Source organism: Pipistrellus kuhlii, unplaced genomic scaffold (assembly GCF_014108245.1).
Source record: "Pipistrellus kuhlii isolate mPipKuh1 unplaced genomic scaffold, mPipKuh1.p scaffold_m20_p_9, whole genome shotgun sequence".
In the NCBI taxonomy this organism is placed as follows: Eukaryota; Metazoa; Chordata; class Mammalia; order Chiroptera; family Vespertilionidae; genus Pipistrellus; species Pipistrellus kuhlii.
The window spans coordinates 63080189-63097194 of record NW_023425595.1 but is presented as its reverse complement, the minus strand read 5'-3'; the positions used below and the strand labels follow the sequence as shown (position 1 = coordinate 63097194).

Sequence of the window (17006 nt, the reverse complement as noted above, 5' to 3'; positions counted from 1 at the left end):
ACTCCCGACTTCCGGTTAACCAAGCGTTTTCCTTTTCCTTGTTTTCCTTCGCGTCGCGGTAGGAGGTGCCCTGTGACTCCTTCCGGGTTGCTGGGTGACCTTGAACTTTCAGGAGCGAGATGGCGTGTGTGTGGAGGCTGAGTGCCCTCTGCGGGGCCCGAGGAGGCCGAGGTGAGGGTCCGGGGCCGCGGCTTCCCGCGGGGCAGGGATGCGGGAGGCTCCCCTGCGGGGTGGCCTGGCCTCTGCAGCCGGGAGGTCCTCCTCCTCCGCGTTGGCCACTCCGGCTCCTGTGGGAACCACAGCAACGACCACCGCGCCCGCGGGCCCAGCTCTTCCCGGAGCGCCTCCCTCTCCCGCCCTGGGCCGCCGTGCGGAGGGTACATCGGAAAGAACTGGCTCTGGGAGTCACAGGCCTGCCGAGGCCATTCACAGGAGCTCTCCCCTTCCCGTCCCCTGCCCTGACCGCGCGCCCACCCTGCCTCGAAAAAGAGGATCTACATCCCATCGCCTGGTCTTGCCCCTCGAGGGGGTGGGCGTACTGCATCAATTCGATAATCATTGGACTGGGCCTTTGTGTTGTATCAAGCACTATAGTAGTAAGCTTGGGAGTCAGATGCGAATAAAACATAGTTTCTGCCCTCAAAAACTTTTCCTTTTCATAGGGAAAACCCATATAAGCATAATTTAACACCAACTGTTGTGCTGCTGTACGTACATTGTTATGCCGTCCCAGAGGGAGAATATATTTAGCGCTCGGTTTGGAAGAAGTACCTTTTTGTCTGATCGCAAGGCCACAGGAATAAGGTCTACAGTTAGGGCTACTGAGATGAGCAAATGCAGTGATGAAGGAAGGTGGAGAAACTGGTTGCTAGGAGAGGAAACAAAACAAATTGGATGAAGCTCAATATAAGGAATGAGCGCTGAACCTGGAAAGGGGAACTGGGATCAAATCATACAAGAACTTGTCTTGGTAAGGAGTAAGCATTTTACCTGGCGTGCAGGGGAGCCATTGACAAATTTGACATAGATTTGCAGTTTAGATGGACCACTTTGGTAGCAGGGTGGTCGATAGCCATCGAGGGAGATGGTCAGGCTAAGACACAAGGCGGGGAGAGGAGGTAGGACGCTGGGGTAGCAGTACAGGCAAGAGGTTCTGGCCTTGAAGAGAAGTCCAGAAAACCTTGTCTCAAGAGATGTTTGGGTACATCGGTGCGATTTGGCAATTGACTGAATTTAGGGAGAAAATCCTACATGACTTACAGATTTCTGGGTTAGGCTGAGATGTCTTTAAAGTGGGGAGCATACAAATGGCAGACAATTTTGGATGAGAAAAGTGACTTTAGGGATGATTTTAGTTTTTGGCATGGTGAGTGTGAGGACCGTGTTGGATATGTCAGGCGAGAGGCTCAGCAGGCACTTAAACTTCTGAAACTGGAGAGATATCAGGGCTGGAGATACAGAATTTGGGTGTTATTAACTCAGTAGAAGCTGAGTAGCCAGAATGGCCAGGGGTGGGAAGAGGAAGGGAGGAGAGCAATGGGCAGATGATGGAATCCTGGGAGAACATTTAAGAGAATGCAGGAGGTCTTGGTGGTGTGGTTCAGTGGTTGAGTGTGGACTCAGGAACTAAGAGGTCCTGGTTCGATTTCCAGTCACGGCACAGGCCTGGGTTTTGGGCTCGATCCCCAGTAGGGAGTGTGCAGGAGGCAGCTGTCGATGATGTTCCTCTCACCGATGTTTCTCTCTCCTTCTCTCTCTAAAAATCAATATATTTTTTAAAAAGAGTGAATGCAGGAAGAGACTGATATAGGATGATCAGAGAATCGAAGAGAGAATTAGAAGAGAGTTCTGTCAGAAAAAAAGGGAGGAAAGAGCACAACGCCAAGTGGTGACAAGAAGCCCAATAACACAATCTGAACAGTACCTGTTGGATATGGCTACTTGAGATCATTGGCAACTTACTAAAGCAGCTTTTGTGGGGATAACAATAAGCTTCTGAGTTAAAGAATGATACGAAAGCTGAGATGATTTATTTTGTTTTTAATTTTACTTTGTTGATTTTAGAGAGAGGAAGAGAAACATCAATGTGAGAGAGAAACATCAATCGGTTGCCCCCTTTACGTGGCCCCATTGGGGATCAAACCTGAAACTGGGTATGTGCTCTGATCGGGAATCAAACCTGCACTTTTTGGTGTATGGGATGATGCCTCAACCAACTGAGCCACACCAGCCAAGATGATTGAAATAACACTTTAAAGCAGCATGGTTGGAAGGAGGAGAAAGAGAACAGGGGAAGGGCATATGGGCATTGTAGGAATTAGTATCAAGGGAAGTATATTACATCAGTGGAGGGACAATGGCCAGTTGGAAGGAGAGGTTAAAGACACAGGAGAGAAATGACCTCTCATTGAGTGCTTAAAAGTTCTTGAAATTATACTGAACACTTTGCATATATTTAATTAAAAAAAATATATATATTTTATTGTTTTTTTTCACAGAGAGGAAGGGAGAGGGATAGAGTTAGAAACATTGATGAGAGAGAAACATCGACCAGCTGCCTTCTGCACACCCCCCATCGGAGATGAGCCCGAAACCAATGTACATGCCCTTGACCAGAATCGAACCTGGGACCTTTCAGTCCGCAGACCGATGCTCTATCCACTGAGCCAAACCGGTTTCGAGATTATATATATATATATATATATATATATATATATATATATATATATATAAAACTTTTAACAGTATTATAAAATAAATGCTATTATTTCCATTCTACAATTGAGGACATTGAGGTTAGGGGGCCTGTTTTACTTTATTGCTGATCGTCTCATAACTTGTAAGTAGTGGAGTTGGGTTAACTAAGGTCTGTCTGTTTGTTAACCAAGACACAGGATCCCAAACAGGGCAGAAAGAGAGTTCAGGAGTACAAGTGGAGAAATTGATCTTGAAAAGGAGGATGCTATTAAATGAACTTGGCAAACTAGACTGAATTTGTTGAGAACAAAGACTGTATCTTTATCTTTTACTCCACTGCCAAGCGGATGAGTAAATGGAAGGAGGAAACTACAATTTACTTTTAAAAATTAGTAAAAGTGAAGCCTTTTTACATAGGGGTTTGTTAAATTTCAGTCTTCCAGTGGTTAATCTGACCTTACAGCAGCCCAGTGAAATAGATGTTATCCTATCATTTGTATTGATTTCAGAGAAGAAGGTAGAGGGAAAGATGGAAATATCATTGATGAGAGAGAATCATTGATTGGCTGCACATCCTCACTGGAGATCAAGCCCATACCTGGGTATGTGTCCTGACCAGGAATTGAAACATGACCTCTTGGTTCATAGGTTGATACTCTACCACTGAGCCAAGCTGGCTGGGCAAAATAGATGCTGTCTTTAATTTACAGATGAGATGTTATCCTCTGTTAGAGTTGAAGTAGTTTGCCTGTGGCCATTTAGAAAGTCTGTCAATCCTGTTACAAGAGAGATGCTTATGATCCTCCTAATGTCTCTTTCCTTAGCTCTCTTCCTCCGAACCCCAGTGGTCAGACCTGCTCAACTCTCGGCATTTCTCCAGGACCAACCTGCCCCAGGATGGTGTGGAATACAGCACATTCACCTGTCACCCAGCCACCATTGTATGTTTTCTCTATTGCTGCTGTTTTCTGGGCTCTGGCCATCTTTATCTGAAGTAGTTATCATGTCTTTGGGAGGACTTGTCTGTGGGGGTAACTTTTGTGTCCAACTCTGTCACATAAAGACCTAGCCTACACCTTTGGGCAGACCACACCAACATGGTTGAATGATGCCATTTACACTCAGAGAATCTTTTGGTATAAGTCTTTTTAAAAATTTTTTATTTTTTAAACAAGAAAATAGCTTTAAGAAGGGTCTGTTCAGTAGTTTAGTTACTCTTATTTAGTTTATGGAGAGGATCCAAATATGAATAACTTAAAGTAGTGGACAATATTTAAAAAGTTATGCATATTTATAGTTGTTTTTTTAAAAAAAATATATTTTATTGATTTTTCACAGAGAGGAAGGGAGAGGGACCGAGAGCTAGAAATGTTGATGAGAGAAACATCGACCAGCTGCCTCTTGCACATCCCCTACCGGGGATGTGCCCGCAACTAATGTATTGTACATGCCCTTGACCGGAATCGAACCTGGGACCTTTCAGTCTGCAGACCGACGCTCTACCACTGAGCCAAACTGGCTTCGGCGCATATTTATAGTTTTATTTAACTTGTTAGTTTTTATATAGGTTGATAATAAAATCATGGCATTTCTTGGATGAATACTGTTTTTAGATATTATTAAAGCTAGTCTTAGCCAGTACAGGTGAATAATGAATTGACTGTAATTCCATTTTTGAAGTCTGGAAAGATCAAATAAAGACTCTTGACTCTTAGATCAACCACTTAGATATAGTTGCATCTGAGTTATGAGAAATTATACAAGTGTAATCTTTTTTCTTTTTAGACTAATTTTATCTTTGAAAAGTTTTTGTTTCTGCATTTTGTTGCTTAGTTTAGTTAGATTTATCAGAGTAGTTTTAACTTGGAATGTATGGGACTGAAAACCCCTGAAGTTGTATACACAGTTTTAATGTATGTGTTCATGTGCATTTTTCTGGAAAGTCGCTCCATCCTTTTATTAGATTCCCAAAAGGATCTATAACAAAACAAAACAAAACAAAACAAAACAAAAGAGGCTCTCAAAGAAATGTTTATTGCCCATTTGGTTTTTCACTTGTTTATTGTTCCATTTCTGTTGATGAGCAATGGGACAGAATAAGGACCATGGTCCTAAAAGTTGACATCAGAACTTTGCTTCTCTCAGTTGGCTGTTTTTGTTTAAAAAAAAAAAAAAATTTAATGTTTTAAAGGAATTTCTCAGGTGTCCCTAACTTGTATTCATTAGGTATCTGTCTATTATACTGAAGTCCAAGGTTGGTAATTCTGCAAAATATTTTGTCCATTTCTTGCCTATAAGTAAAGTGGATCTGTCTTCTAATCAAGATGGGTAGGTATTGAGACAACCTGTCCTTAAAAAAGGGGAGGGGGAAGCATCTGTTCAATTACCTCCTTTATCTTACCCACTTTATGCTCAGAGGTAAGTCTTACACGCATATCGTTTGCTCTCTGTCAGTTTGAGTTATTTTGTGGCAGATAATGTGAGAGATAGGTTTATCCCTTCAGCTCTTATGAACATGGTCCCTCCTTTCTATAGCTGGTTCCAAGGCTGCGTCTCTCCACTGGACTGGTGAGAGGGTTGTCAGTGTTCTGCTCCTGGGCCTACTTCCAGCTGCGTATTTGAATCCTTCTTCTGCGGTGGACTACTCCCTGGCTGCGGTCCTCTCTCTCCATAGTCATTGGCAAGTACAGCAGTGCTTTCGGTATTATGTTGTTAGTTCAGTTTGTTTGCTGTAAGCTTGTTTCATTGTTGCATATAAGGGAGACATTGATTGAGATACAACCTGTAGAAAACATAATATAAGGTATTTCTATGCCCAGATTTAAATGTCCACATGCTCATTCGATGTCTTCACTCCCATATCTAATAGACTTAAAAAAAAAAAATCTATATATATAGATTTTTTTTTAAGTCTATTAGATATGGGAGTGAAGACATCGAATGAGCATGTGGATATATATATCTATATATATATAAATATATATAAATATATATAGATATAGATAGATATTAGAGAAAAAGGGAGAGGGAGATAGGAACATCAGTTCATGAGAATCACAGATTGGCTACCTCCACACTGGGGATCGAGCTCACAACACAGGCATGTGCCCCAACTGGGAATTGAACTATAACCTCCTGGTTCATTGGTTGATGCTCAACCACTGAGCCACCTCGGCCGGGATCTAATAGACATTTTTAATGTGGTATGCTATAGATCTGAGTTGCTGATGTCTCCCAGATCACTTCCTCTAGCACTCTTGCCCATCTGAATTAATAGCATTTCTGTTCTGTTAGTTCAAGCCCCAAACTTGGTCATGGTCTTCTATTCCAGTTGCAGTCTCTTAACTGGTCCTCCTGTCTATTCCCAACACAGTTGCCCCTGATTCTGATAAAATATTAAGTCAGGTCAAGACATTCCTCTTCTCAAAACCCTTTGTTGTCTCCTAATCACACTCAAACTAAAAGAATTCTTACAGTGGTCTAGACTCTGTTTGGCCTGCTTCTCCCTTATCCCCAGCTACTATCCCCACTGGCTTTCTTGACAATTCTCGACATGCAGGGACACTCCCGGCTTCAAGGCTTTACTCTTACTATTCCTTCTGCCTGAAACTCTTAGCTACATACTTGGATTATTCCCATTCCCTTCATGTCTTACATGTCACCTTCTTATTGAAGTATTTCCAACTTGTACTCAAAATTGCAGTGCCCTTCCCAACATTCCTTATCCCTTTTTCGTTTTATTTTTCTCAGTAGCACTTATTAAATTCTCTTCTTTAAAAAAAAAAAAAGAAAAAAAAAATATATATATTATTGATTTTTTTTACAGAGAGGAAGAGAGAGGGATAGAGAGTCAGAAACATCGATGAGAGAGAAACATCGACCAGCTGCCTCTTGCACACCCCCTACTGGGGATGTGCCCGCAACCAAGGTACATGCCCTTGACCGGAATCGAACCTGAGACCCTTGAGTCTGCAGGCTGACGCTCTATCCACTGAGCCAAACCGGTTTCGGCAACACTTATTAAATTCTAATATAACATATCATTTTATGTTTTCCTAGTCTCCCCCCAACTAGAATAAAATCAGAAGAATAAAGTCTCTGGCTTAATGAATAATTACAAGGGTAATACCACCCAGGTCAAGAGGTAGGACTTCACTATCTACTCCAGAAATCTACTCCAGAAGCTATCTACACCCCATAGCTGTTCAGAATCCCTCATCAGGAACCTGATATTTACAGCGATCACTTCCTTATCTTTCATCATAATTTTATCACCAAAATATGTACCCTCTACACTCTATTTCAGTCTTTCCCTTTTAAAAAAAGAAATATGATACAGATTTTTGACAATTGTTGTTTGCTATTATAGTTTTAGTGCCTAAACAGTACCTTACACATAACACCAAGAAAACATTTGTTCAATGAATGCATTTCTAGTTTTCCTGTATTTTTTCCAGTGTAGTTTATTAGATTTTTTTAACCCATTTACGCCATAATATCTGCAGATGCAAGCAGTGGACCTTTCCCACATGCCACATGCATCTATTAAAATAAAAAAATGTTTTCACTAAGTGGCTGCCCTGACCAGCTTTTAAAATTTATTTTATTGATTTTTTTACAGAGAGGAAGGGAGAGGGATAGGGAGCCAGAAACATCGATGAGAGAGAAATATTAATCAGCTGCCTCCTGCATACCCACTACTGGGGACGTGCCTGCAACCAAGGTACATGCCCTTGTTAGGAATCGAGCCTGGGACCGTTGAGTCAGCAGGCAAATGCTCTGTTCACTGAGCCAAACCAGTAAGGACCCTGGCCAATTTTCAGTTGAATATATTCAAGAATACCTGAATTGTAATATATTTATTTTTTAATATTCATTGCAAAATAATTAAAAAAATATTTTTATTAATTTTAGAGAGGAAAGGAGAGGGGGAGAGAGTAAAAACATCAATGATGAGAGAGAATCATTGATTGGCTGCCTCCTGCACACCCCTTAATGGGGATCGAGCCCATAGCCTGGGCATGTGCCCTTGACTAGAACCAGGGACCCTTTAGTTTGCAGGCCAGTGCTCTATTCATTGAGCCAAACCAGCTAGGGTGCAAAATAATTTTTAAAATTAAATTTAAAATATGGCGCGTAGATCATTTCTGTTTTGGATTCTTGGCAGTTAACTGATTAATTAATGACCCTCTATAAAGTTAGTAGGTAACAATTGGGTTCCTTGAGTTTATTTTATGTTGTTTTGTAAGGATAGTATATCATGGGAAGGTTTGGTAGAACTGCAAAGACTTGGGGAGTATTTTAATCAACTCTGTTATTTTACACATGTACTCAGGGAAGTTAAGTGACTATCAAGTTGTTTTCTAGCTAGGGTTAAGGGGATTTTGCCTTCCTAGTTTTCTGGGGATGGTGAGGAAGAATTACCCTTTAACCACATGGATCTTTCAAAATAAAGGATTATAGTTGCTATGACATATTAGATTACAAGTACAATAATATTTTTCTAACATGTTCCTTGGAAGGAGATGCATCTAAATTAATGAAAAATCAGAATAAGATGATTTTAAAGTAAAACATGAAAAAAAAATTACAATTGACATTTACCTTACTAATTCTTTTCACACACACAAAACTAGAGGGAACCTTCTATCATTATGTACCAATTCTTTAATACCCAGTTTCGTTTAACCCACATTAATTGGGCTTTTATCCCAACTATTTAACTGAAGTAATTTTTAAAAATATAATATATTTTTATTAATTTCAGAGAGGCAGGGAGAGAGAGGGGGATAGAAACATCAATGATGAGAGAGAATCATTGATAGGCTGCCTCCTGCATGCCCCACACTGAGGATTAAGCCCACAACTCTGACTTGTGCCCGGCCTGGGATTTGAATTGTGTGATCTTCTGGTTGACACTCAACCACTGAGCCATATGGGCTGGGCTAACCTAAGTCATTCTTACCAAACTCACCAAAAACCTTCATCTTTTCAAATCTGGTTGTTTGTTCCCTATTCACTTACTTGAACTCTTAGTGGCATTCAACTTATTTGAATATTCCCTTCTTGAATAAGTTTTCTTTGGCTTCCTAGATGCCATATCTGTTTAATTCCACCTCATCAGCTGTACCTTCTCATATCCTCTGCCAGCTCCTTCTCCTCTTGGTTGACCTCTGAATACTAATGGTCTGAACTCCAAGCTCAGTCTTGGCCTTCTTAATTTCTCTACACACATTTCCAAGGTTAGCTCAGATTTATATTATGCTAGATGCCCGGCACACAAAATTCATGCAAGGTTAGGGTCCCTAGGTCTGGCCAGTGATCAGGGCTGAATCAGGGCCTTCCAGCTGCTGGCTGAGGCCTCCCTTCCCCTGCTGCCAGCTGGGCCTTCCTTCATTGCGCCCGTGGTGGTCAGCACATGTCATAGTGAGGGACCAAACTCCTGGTCTGGCCGAACTTGGGACAGTTTGTGTATTAGGCATGCATATATGTGTGTGTGTGTGTGTGTGTGTGTGTGTATACCGTATTTTCCAGAGTATAAGACAACTTTGAAACAAAAAAAAGTCAACCGAAAATCGGGGGCAAAAGACCAAAATTACACAAAAATTACCGCAGATCTTGAAGGCAAAGTAAGTCTTTTCTTTGAAGTGGGGGTTAGTCTTATACAGGGAATATAGGCCTAAACCTATGTGTTTTTGTTTGTTTGTTTGTTTGTTTGTTTGTTTGTTTTAATATATTTTATTGCTTTTATACAGAGAGGAATTGAGAGGGACAGAGAGTTAGAAACATCGATGAGAGAGAAACACCGACCAGCCGCCTCCTGCACACCCCCCACTGGGGACGTGCCCGCAACCAAGGTACATGCCCCTGACCGGAATCAAACCCGGGACCCTTCAGTCCGCAAGCCGACGCTCTATCCACTGAGCCAAACCGGTCCCGGCTAAACCTATGTTTTAACTGTAAAATTAGGGGGTCGTCTTATACGCCGGAAAACACGGTGTGTGTGTGTGTGTGTGTGTGTGTGTGTGTGTGTGTGTGTGTGTATATATTTTTTTTTTTCTTCTGAACTACAGACTTTTATTTCCAGTTGCTAACTGATCCAGCCACTTGGATATTTGTTATCCTAAATTTAACTTGGCTAAAATCACTCTTTTCTCCCCCCAACATCTGCTTGATTTTCCCTTAAAAGCTCTCCTGTTCTTGCGAATTTAATTAAATCTAGTTGCTCAAGTCAAAAATCCTAGTAGACATTCTAGGTATTCCTTTTCATCTTATCCTACATCTAATCCATCAGCTCTTTCTGTTAACTCTGTCTTTTAAACATAGCCTGAATTGTCTCTTCACACCATCTCCCTGGTCACCAGCCTAGGTTAAGCCAAGAGTCTTGCCTAGAATACTTCCACTGCCTCCTAACTAGTTTTCTGTTTCTGTTCTCGCCCCCCTTTTCCTGCCTGCACTGTCCATTTCCTGCCTGCACTGTCCATAGCCAGAGTGACCTTTTTAAAAAATAAAATTACATTTATCCAATGAAGATAGATAGATGGCCAATAGCACATGAAAAAAATGCTCAATATCATTTGTTGGTAGAGAAATGGAAATCAGAACCACAATGAGATGCTACTTCACATCTAGTGGGATGGCTGTAATAAAGAAGATGGACAGTAACAAGTGTTTCAAGAATGTCAAAAACTTGGTGTCCTCATATAGTTCTGCTGGAAATGTAAAATGTGGCAGCCACTTTGGAAAACAGTTTGGAAGTTCCAACCAAAAAGCTATATACTATATGACTCAAAGATTCCACCCTCCCCCCACCAAATTGAAAACATGATTGCATACCAAACCATGCAGTAATGTACATAGCAGTGCTATTTTGCCAAAAGGTGAAATAATCCAAATGTCTATCAGTTGATGAATAGCTAAACAAAATGTGATATATATGACTGAAGGCACACCTCGGAGATAGTGTGGGGTTCAGGTCCAGACCACTGCAATAAAACAAGTATCGCAGTAAAGTGAGTCACAGTGCATATAAAAGTTATTTACACTGTATATACTATAGTTTATTAAGTGTGCAACAGCATTATGTCTAAAAAAAAAGTAGAGTGCTAGCTGTTTGGTGCAGTGCATAGAGTGTTGGGGTCCCAGGTTTGATTCCAATCAAGGGCATGAACCTCAGTGGCCTGGGCCCTAGTCGGGGGCATGTGCAGGCGCTAACCAGTCCACGTGTTTCTCTCACATTGATATTTCTCTCTGTCTTTCCCCTCTCTCTCTCACTCTCCCAAAAAATTAGTGGAAAAGTATATCTTTTGATTATAAAGGTATAATTAATTATTAAAAATATATAGGGATGATTAAAAATTATATTAAAATATAAAAATTTTATCAATTGATTTTATAAAATCAATTATATAATTGATGATTTTAAAATATAGTGATGATTAAAAAATAATAAAAAATAAAAAATGTAAAAAGTACATACCATAATTTAAAGTTGTTTTTTTTTTTTCCTAGAAAATTCTAATCATCATCTGAGCCTTCAGCAAGTCATTTTTTTTTTTCTGGTGAAGGGTTTTTACCAAGTAACATAAAAAAATCAATATAACAATATAATAATGGAAATGTTTAAAGTATTTTGAGAATTATCAAAATGTGACAGAGAGGCCCGGCCAGCATGGCTCAGTGGTTGAGCATTGACAGGAGGTCATGGTTTGATTCCCATTTAGGGGACATGCCTGGGTTGTGGGCTCGATCCCCAGTAGGGGTGTGCAGGAGGCAGCTGATCAATGATTTTCTCTCTATCTCACCTTTGTTCTCTGAAATCAATAAAAATATATTTTTAAAAATGTGACAGAGAGATGAAGTGAGTAAATGCTGTTGGAAAAATGGCACCAATATACATGCTCGATGCAGGGTTGCCGCAGACTGCAATATCTGCAGAATATAGTAATATGCAATAAAATGAGGTATGCCTGTGTTATTTGGCCAAAGAATAGAAGCCCTGATACAAGCCACAACATGGATGAACCTTGATAATGCAGTCAGAGCCAGGACAGCAGGGCATGGGGGCTTCCTTAGCAAGGTGGTGGTGGGAACACCCCCAGGCCCTGCAGGACATCTTTGAAGAATAGTAAAAAGGTTAGTGTGACTGGAAATAGAGGAGATCAGAAGGTGAAGATAGATCACATAGGGCCTTGAAGGTCATGAAAAAACAGTTTGAATTTTATTTGAAATATTAGAGGCCAATAGGGCTTAGGGGCTTCCTTAGTGTGTCGGTGCCAGTGAAGCCCCCAGGCCTGGCAGACAGAGCACATTGCAGGGCATCGCATGGCGCATGGCGGAGGCAGGCAGAGAGCGGAGAGCAGGCCATGGGGGCTTCATCTCCATGGCTGCAGCAAAACCTCCACACCCCGCAGAGAGCAGAGAACCACGGGGAGTGGGCCTAAGCCATCAGTAGGACATCCCCTGAGAGTTCCTGGATTGTAGAGGATGCAGGTTGGGCTCAAGGACTCCCGTGCATGAATTTTGTGCACTGGGCCTCTAGTATTTCAAATAAAATTCAAACTTTTTCATGACCTTTAAGGCTCTATGTGATCTATCTTTACCTTCTGATCTCCCCTATTTCCAGCCACACTAACCTTTTTACTATTCTTTAAAGATGCCAAGGTCATTGTCACTTCTGCTTGGATGATTCTTCTCATTCAGGTTATCCTTTCTACAATATTACCTCATAGCACCTGTGTACTCTTTCCTTCACTAGAGTGAATATTCTATATGGGCAGGGATGCTGTCTTATTTGCTGCGCTCCCAATACCTATTACAGGTTCTGACACATCATATCTGTTTAATACATTCTTTTTGAATTAATGAAAAACTGCAGAACATTGCTTTAATTAAAAAAAAATACACCAAGATTTTGTAGATAGAGTAGCAAGTAATTACTATTTCTGATATAAGTGATTCTGGAAAATAGAATCTGAAGAATAGGAAGATGTCTTTATTATATTATTAGGAAAGACTTGATTTTTTACTTGTTGCATTTTGAACCTGATTGTCTTTTTGCAGCCAAGTTATCTGTGTGGTCTTCTAGTGACATTTGTGATTTTTCATTTGTGTTGTGATTTTTTTTCTCTCCTGTAGGGGCCTTGGACAAGTTGTTACTGACTATGTTCACAATGATACAATGCAGAAAACTGCCAAGGCAGGCCTCTTGGCACTCTCGGCTCTCACCTTTGCTGGGCTTTGTTATTTCAACTATCATGACGTGGGCATCTGCAAAGCTGTTGCCATGCTATGGAAGCTCTGACCTTCTTGACTTAATACCTTGAAAATTGATTGTACACCTCTTTGCCTCTGCTCTATCATGCCATTCATCTCACGATAAGGAGGAAATAACAGATGAGTCCACTGTGAGATAAGTCTCTTCTCCTAATCACTTGGCTAGTTGTAGAATTTAATCTGTGAGGAAAAGGTTTGAGAGGAATTGTATTCAAGAAATTGTGAGACAGAGTTCTACATTCTGGCGAGTGAATGAGGTGGTCCTCAGCTTCTCAAGACTCACAATGTAACTGAACATTATATATATGAGCTTTCGCATTTTAATTTACCAAACTCTTAAAGGGAATTCAGCTTTATTACTGTCAATACCTAATCAAACTTCTATATTTTCCCTAAGAATTATGGAGAGAGGAAAATCTATTAATTCATAAGTAAAGACTGCAGAAACTTATGCAGCACTTAATGTTTGAAAACTTTCCCCCTTTGTTAAATTGATACCAGTCACTGATGGTTATATGTCTTTGGGAAACTTTAAAGTTAGGAAATGCTATTACTATCAGGATACTTCACATTTACAATTTCTAAATCATGGTAAAAAGAGCCTGAGAACTTCTGAATATAGAGAAGTTCCATGCAGAGGGAAGGGGTACCCTCAAAATATTACGTGTTCTAAACTGAGGCTTAACTCTTCAAATGTGTTCATTTTGTCCCAAAATAATATCCACAAATATAAAACTTTAAATAATCAATTGTTATTTTTCCCATTGTGAGAATCTTTAATGTGAAATGTATTCTGTGAAAAAAATTTTAAAAAAATAAAATTCTATGTAATAAAAATGTATTTTGCTCTTTTACGTATTAACTGTCCCTAGTTTTATTTAATAGAACTGAGTGTCCATTGCATCTATAGCAATAAAACGGGATTGAGTCTTTATTTTATTTATTTATTTATTTTTTAAAAAAATTATCCTCTAGCCGAGACCGGTTTGGCTCAATGGATAGAGCGTCAGCTTGGGGATTGAGGGGACCCGGGTTCGATTCCGGTCAAGGTTGCGGGCATATCCCCAGTAGGGGGTGTGCAAGAGGCAGCTGATCGATGACTCTCTCTCATCGATGTTTCTAGCTTTCTGTCTCTCTCCCTTCCTCTCTGTACAAAAAAATCAAAATATAAAAAAAAAAAAAAATAAAATAAAAATTATCCTCTATAATATTTATTTGTAACCTAAATTCACAGCATGTTCCACCAGCCCAAAGTAATCTTCTAACTGTCACATCTATTGTACTACAATGGGTTTTCAACCCACTATTTGTGGAGGTCACTGGGTTGAAGCAAACTATTTTAACTTTAGGAAGGGTATACAATCTTGTTGCATTAACTCCTTAGACAAATGTCTTTTTAAAAAGATTTTTACTTTAGGAACCTTTGATACATGTAGTTTTCTTCAGATACTGTATATCCAAACTTTTTATAGAAACCAACGTTTTTTGGTAGACATTCAAGGGTAATCTTATAACAGTTCAATTTCTTGCTTAGCAAAGTAAGGGTTGATAATAACAATTTGCCAAGCTGCTTTCCTCTGCATTCATCACTAACGACAACATCTTCTACTCTTCCTCTCTTAGCACAGGAATGGGTGAATTTATGTTCTATTATCAGAGTTGCTGTAGCAACAATCTGTCCTAAAGTCACATCTTCCACCACTGTAACATAATAATCCCCAGATTTCTTCATGTGCTCAAAAGATTTCATAAATTGTTCAGGATTGACAACTCCAGTCTCTGTCAGCTGACCTAGTACCTTAAAAAAACCTCTATTTAAATCAGCAGTACAAAGAGGCCTCAAAACCAAACCTTCTCCAGGATGAGTTGGGGAAATGGCTGGAGAAAATGTAGCTGTATTCTGGCTCCAGTCCACTTCTTGGAGTAGATGTGGGTCAAACATAGGTGTTTCATCAGGTTTCATTTTTGCAGTAAGATCTGGAGGCCCCGCACTCCGCACTCCGCTCCAGCTCCGACGGGCTCTCACCACCTCCGGGATTGAGTCTTTAAATTTCCTTCTGAGGCTTAGCATTTAGGTAAATCGGACACAAAGCACTGTAACACAAAAAGACTTGCATGTAATAGGCAGAAATATACTGAGTATAAGTAGGTAGTTTGGTATGAGGAGAGTATTGGAAAGAATTAGGTCCAGATTACGGTGTTTTGTGAATGCCAGCCTTTGGAATTCAAATTCTGCATGCAGTTACCCTGGTCTATAGTATTAATATAAGGCATGATGGTTAGTTTCTCCTAGCACATAGACGGGCTGGAACTTCGCTTATTTCACTTATAGAGGACCTTACTGGGCAGCTGAGGCCAACTGTTGATGAGAAGCTGGCCAGAAGGGGGCGTGTGTTCATCAATGTCCATACTGGTTAAAGGTAATCAGGTGTGTATTAAGGATTTAGGAAGAGGTGATTAGTTCAGTTTTGCGTGGGTTAAAAGTTTCAAAAGGAAATGATGCCTGTATAGCAGTGATTTACTAGGGAGTGGTGGTGCTTGGCCAGGTCTCCCTGGCAGGGAAGATAATTAAAAAAAAAAAAAAAAAAAAAAAAAAAAATATATATATATATATATATATATATATATATATATATATATATATATATATATATATTATTGAGTTTTCACAGAGAGGAAGAGAGAGGGATAGAAAGCCAGAAACATCGATGAGAGAGAGAGACGTCTATCAGCTGCTTCTTGCATACCCCCTATTGGTGATGTGCCCGCAACAAAGGTACATGCCCTTGACTGAAATTGAACTTGGGACCCTTCAGTCCACAGGCCGACGCTCTATCCACTGAGCCAAACCAGTTTCGGCAGGGAGGAGAATTTTATTACTGACATCATTTAGAATTGCTGTTTTGTGGTGGTGATAAAAAGTAGACTGACCCTTAGTCAATTTTATTATTGTTTGAAAATTCTCTAGACAGTGGTCCCCTTAGTGTTGTTCATCCCCTCATAGCAGCCCCCAGTGCACCGTTACTATAAAACAGAGTGATGAAGTGGAGTTTTCCCACAAGTCCAAATGGGGAGGCTGTCACTGGGTAATGTGGAATCCTGTAGCTGTCACCAGTACCACCAGATCCTAGTTAGGATTTGGAAGGTTGTCTAATGCTAATAAACTTCACCAGATGGTGACAGACATTAAGTGGAGGCTGGCTGGGTGCTGTTTGACTCTCCTTACTGGTTTTGTAATTAGGATAGAGCTGAGCTGTTACTTTGGGAAAACTTTTTGGGAGTGGCTAGAGCAGCAGGGAAAACAAGGCAGGAGCTAACAGCAGTAGGAGCCTTCTGAGGTTAAGCAGGGCATGATCAGAATTGTGCTTCAGAAAGGATTTAGGTGATATTAGGAAGGTTGATAAACTGGAGTTAGAGGGACTTGTAAGAGGATAGAGGCAGAAGGAAGGGCTTGGACTTCGATAGTGGCAATTTTATAAAGTATTGAGGGAGTCATAAACATTCATTCATTGATAGGTAATAAGTACCTCATGTAATTGGCACTGTGCCTAGGTACTGTGGATGGCGATAATAACTTGGAATTTGTAGTCTAATTGGAGCAGCAGGTAAATGATTGCAGCTCAGTGTGATAAGTGCAATATTAGTTAAGCACATCAATCAGTGATGTCACAAAAGAATTTGCTTGCAAGTTTCCTGGAAGAGAATTGACCTGGTTTTTTTTTTTTTTTTTTTTTGTATTTTTTTAAAATTTATTTATTTAAATAAATTTTTATTGTTCATATTATTACAAATGTTCCTCTTTTTTCCCTCCTCCATTGCTCCCCTCCACCAGGTTCCCACCCCACCCTCTGCCTTTTCCCCACTCCCCATTGTCCTCATCCATAGGTGCACAGTTTATGTTCAGTCTCTTCCCACGCCTCCCTCTCCCCTTTTCCCCAAGAATCGTCAGTTCACTCCCCTTCCATACCTCTGATTCTATTATATTCAACAGTTAATATTGTTCATCACATTTTTTTTTAATTTCCTTGGTTTTT

The 17006-nt window shown here is 40.2% G+C and overlaps 2 protein-coding genes across 4 annotated transcripts; one reads left to right on the top strand and one right to left on the bottom strand.

Annotated features, from left to right (window-relative positions):
* Positions 1–13: 13 nt before the first annotated feature.
* SDHD (succinate dehydrogenase complex subunit D) lies at positions 14–13830 on the top strand. 3 transcript variants are annotated; one of them, XM_036427405.2, is made up of 4 exons: positions 14–171; positions 3522–3638; positions 5233–5377; positions 12835–13830. In XM_036427405.2, the coding sequence occupies exons 1-4, from the start codon at positions 120–122 to the stop codon at positions 12998–13000; spliced, it is 480 nt and encodes a 159-aa protein (XP_036283298.1). In that variant the 5' UTR covers positions 14–119; the 3' UTR covers positions 13001–13830. The 3 variants fall into 3 exon arrangements, with proteins under 3 accessions (XP_036283298.1, XP_045433931.1, XP_045433930.1); XM_045577974.1 differs by lacking the exon at positions 14–171 and adding an exon at positions 178–377; XM_045577975.1 differs by lacking the exon at positions 5233–5377.
* A 331-nt stretch (positions 13831–14161) lies between these two features.
* On the bottom strand, positions 14162–15013 carry LOC118713379 (glucosamine 6-phosphate N-acetyltransferase). Its single transcript, XM_036427843.2, has one exon. The coding sequence runs from the start codon at positions 14933–14935 to the stop codon at positions 14381–14383; it is 555 nt and encodes a 184-aa protein (XP_036283736.1). The 5' UTR covers positions 14936–15013; the 3' UTR covers positions 14162–14380.
* Positions 15014–17006: the final 1993 nt, after the last annotated feature.

What these genes read in the sequence shown, in the direction of transcription:
- SDHD (XM_045577974.1), top strand. Translation starts at nt 209, where the DNA reads ATGCGGGAGGCTCCCCTGCGGGGTGGCCTGGCCTCTGCAGCCGGGAGG. An exon ending in CCTGGGCCGCCGTGCGGAGG is followed by an intron (nt 378 to 3,521) that starts GTACATCGGAAA and finishes CTCTTTCCTTAG; the next exon opens with CTCTCTTCCTCCGAACCCCA. An exon ending in CCTGTCACCCAGCCACCATT is followed by an intron (nt 3,639 to 5,232) that starts GTATGTTTTCTC and finishes TCCTTTCTATAG; the next exon opens with CTGGTTCCAAGGCTGCGTCT.
- LOC118713379 (XM_036427843.2), bottom strand. Translation starts at nt 14,935, where the DNA reads ATGAAACCTGATGAAACACCTATGTTTGACCCACATCTACTCCAAGAA.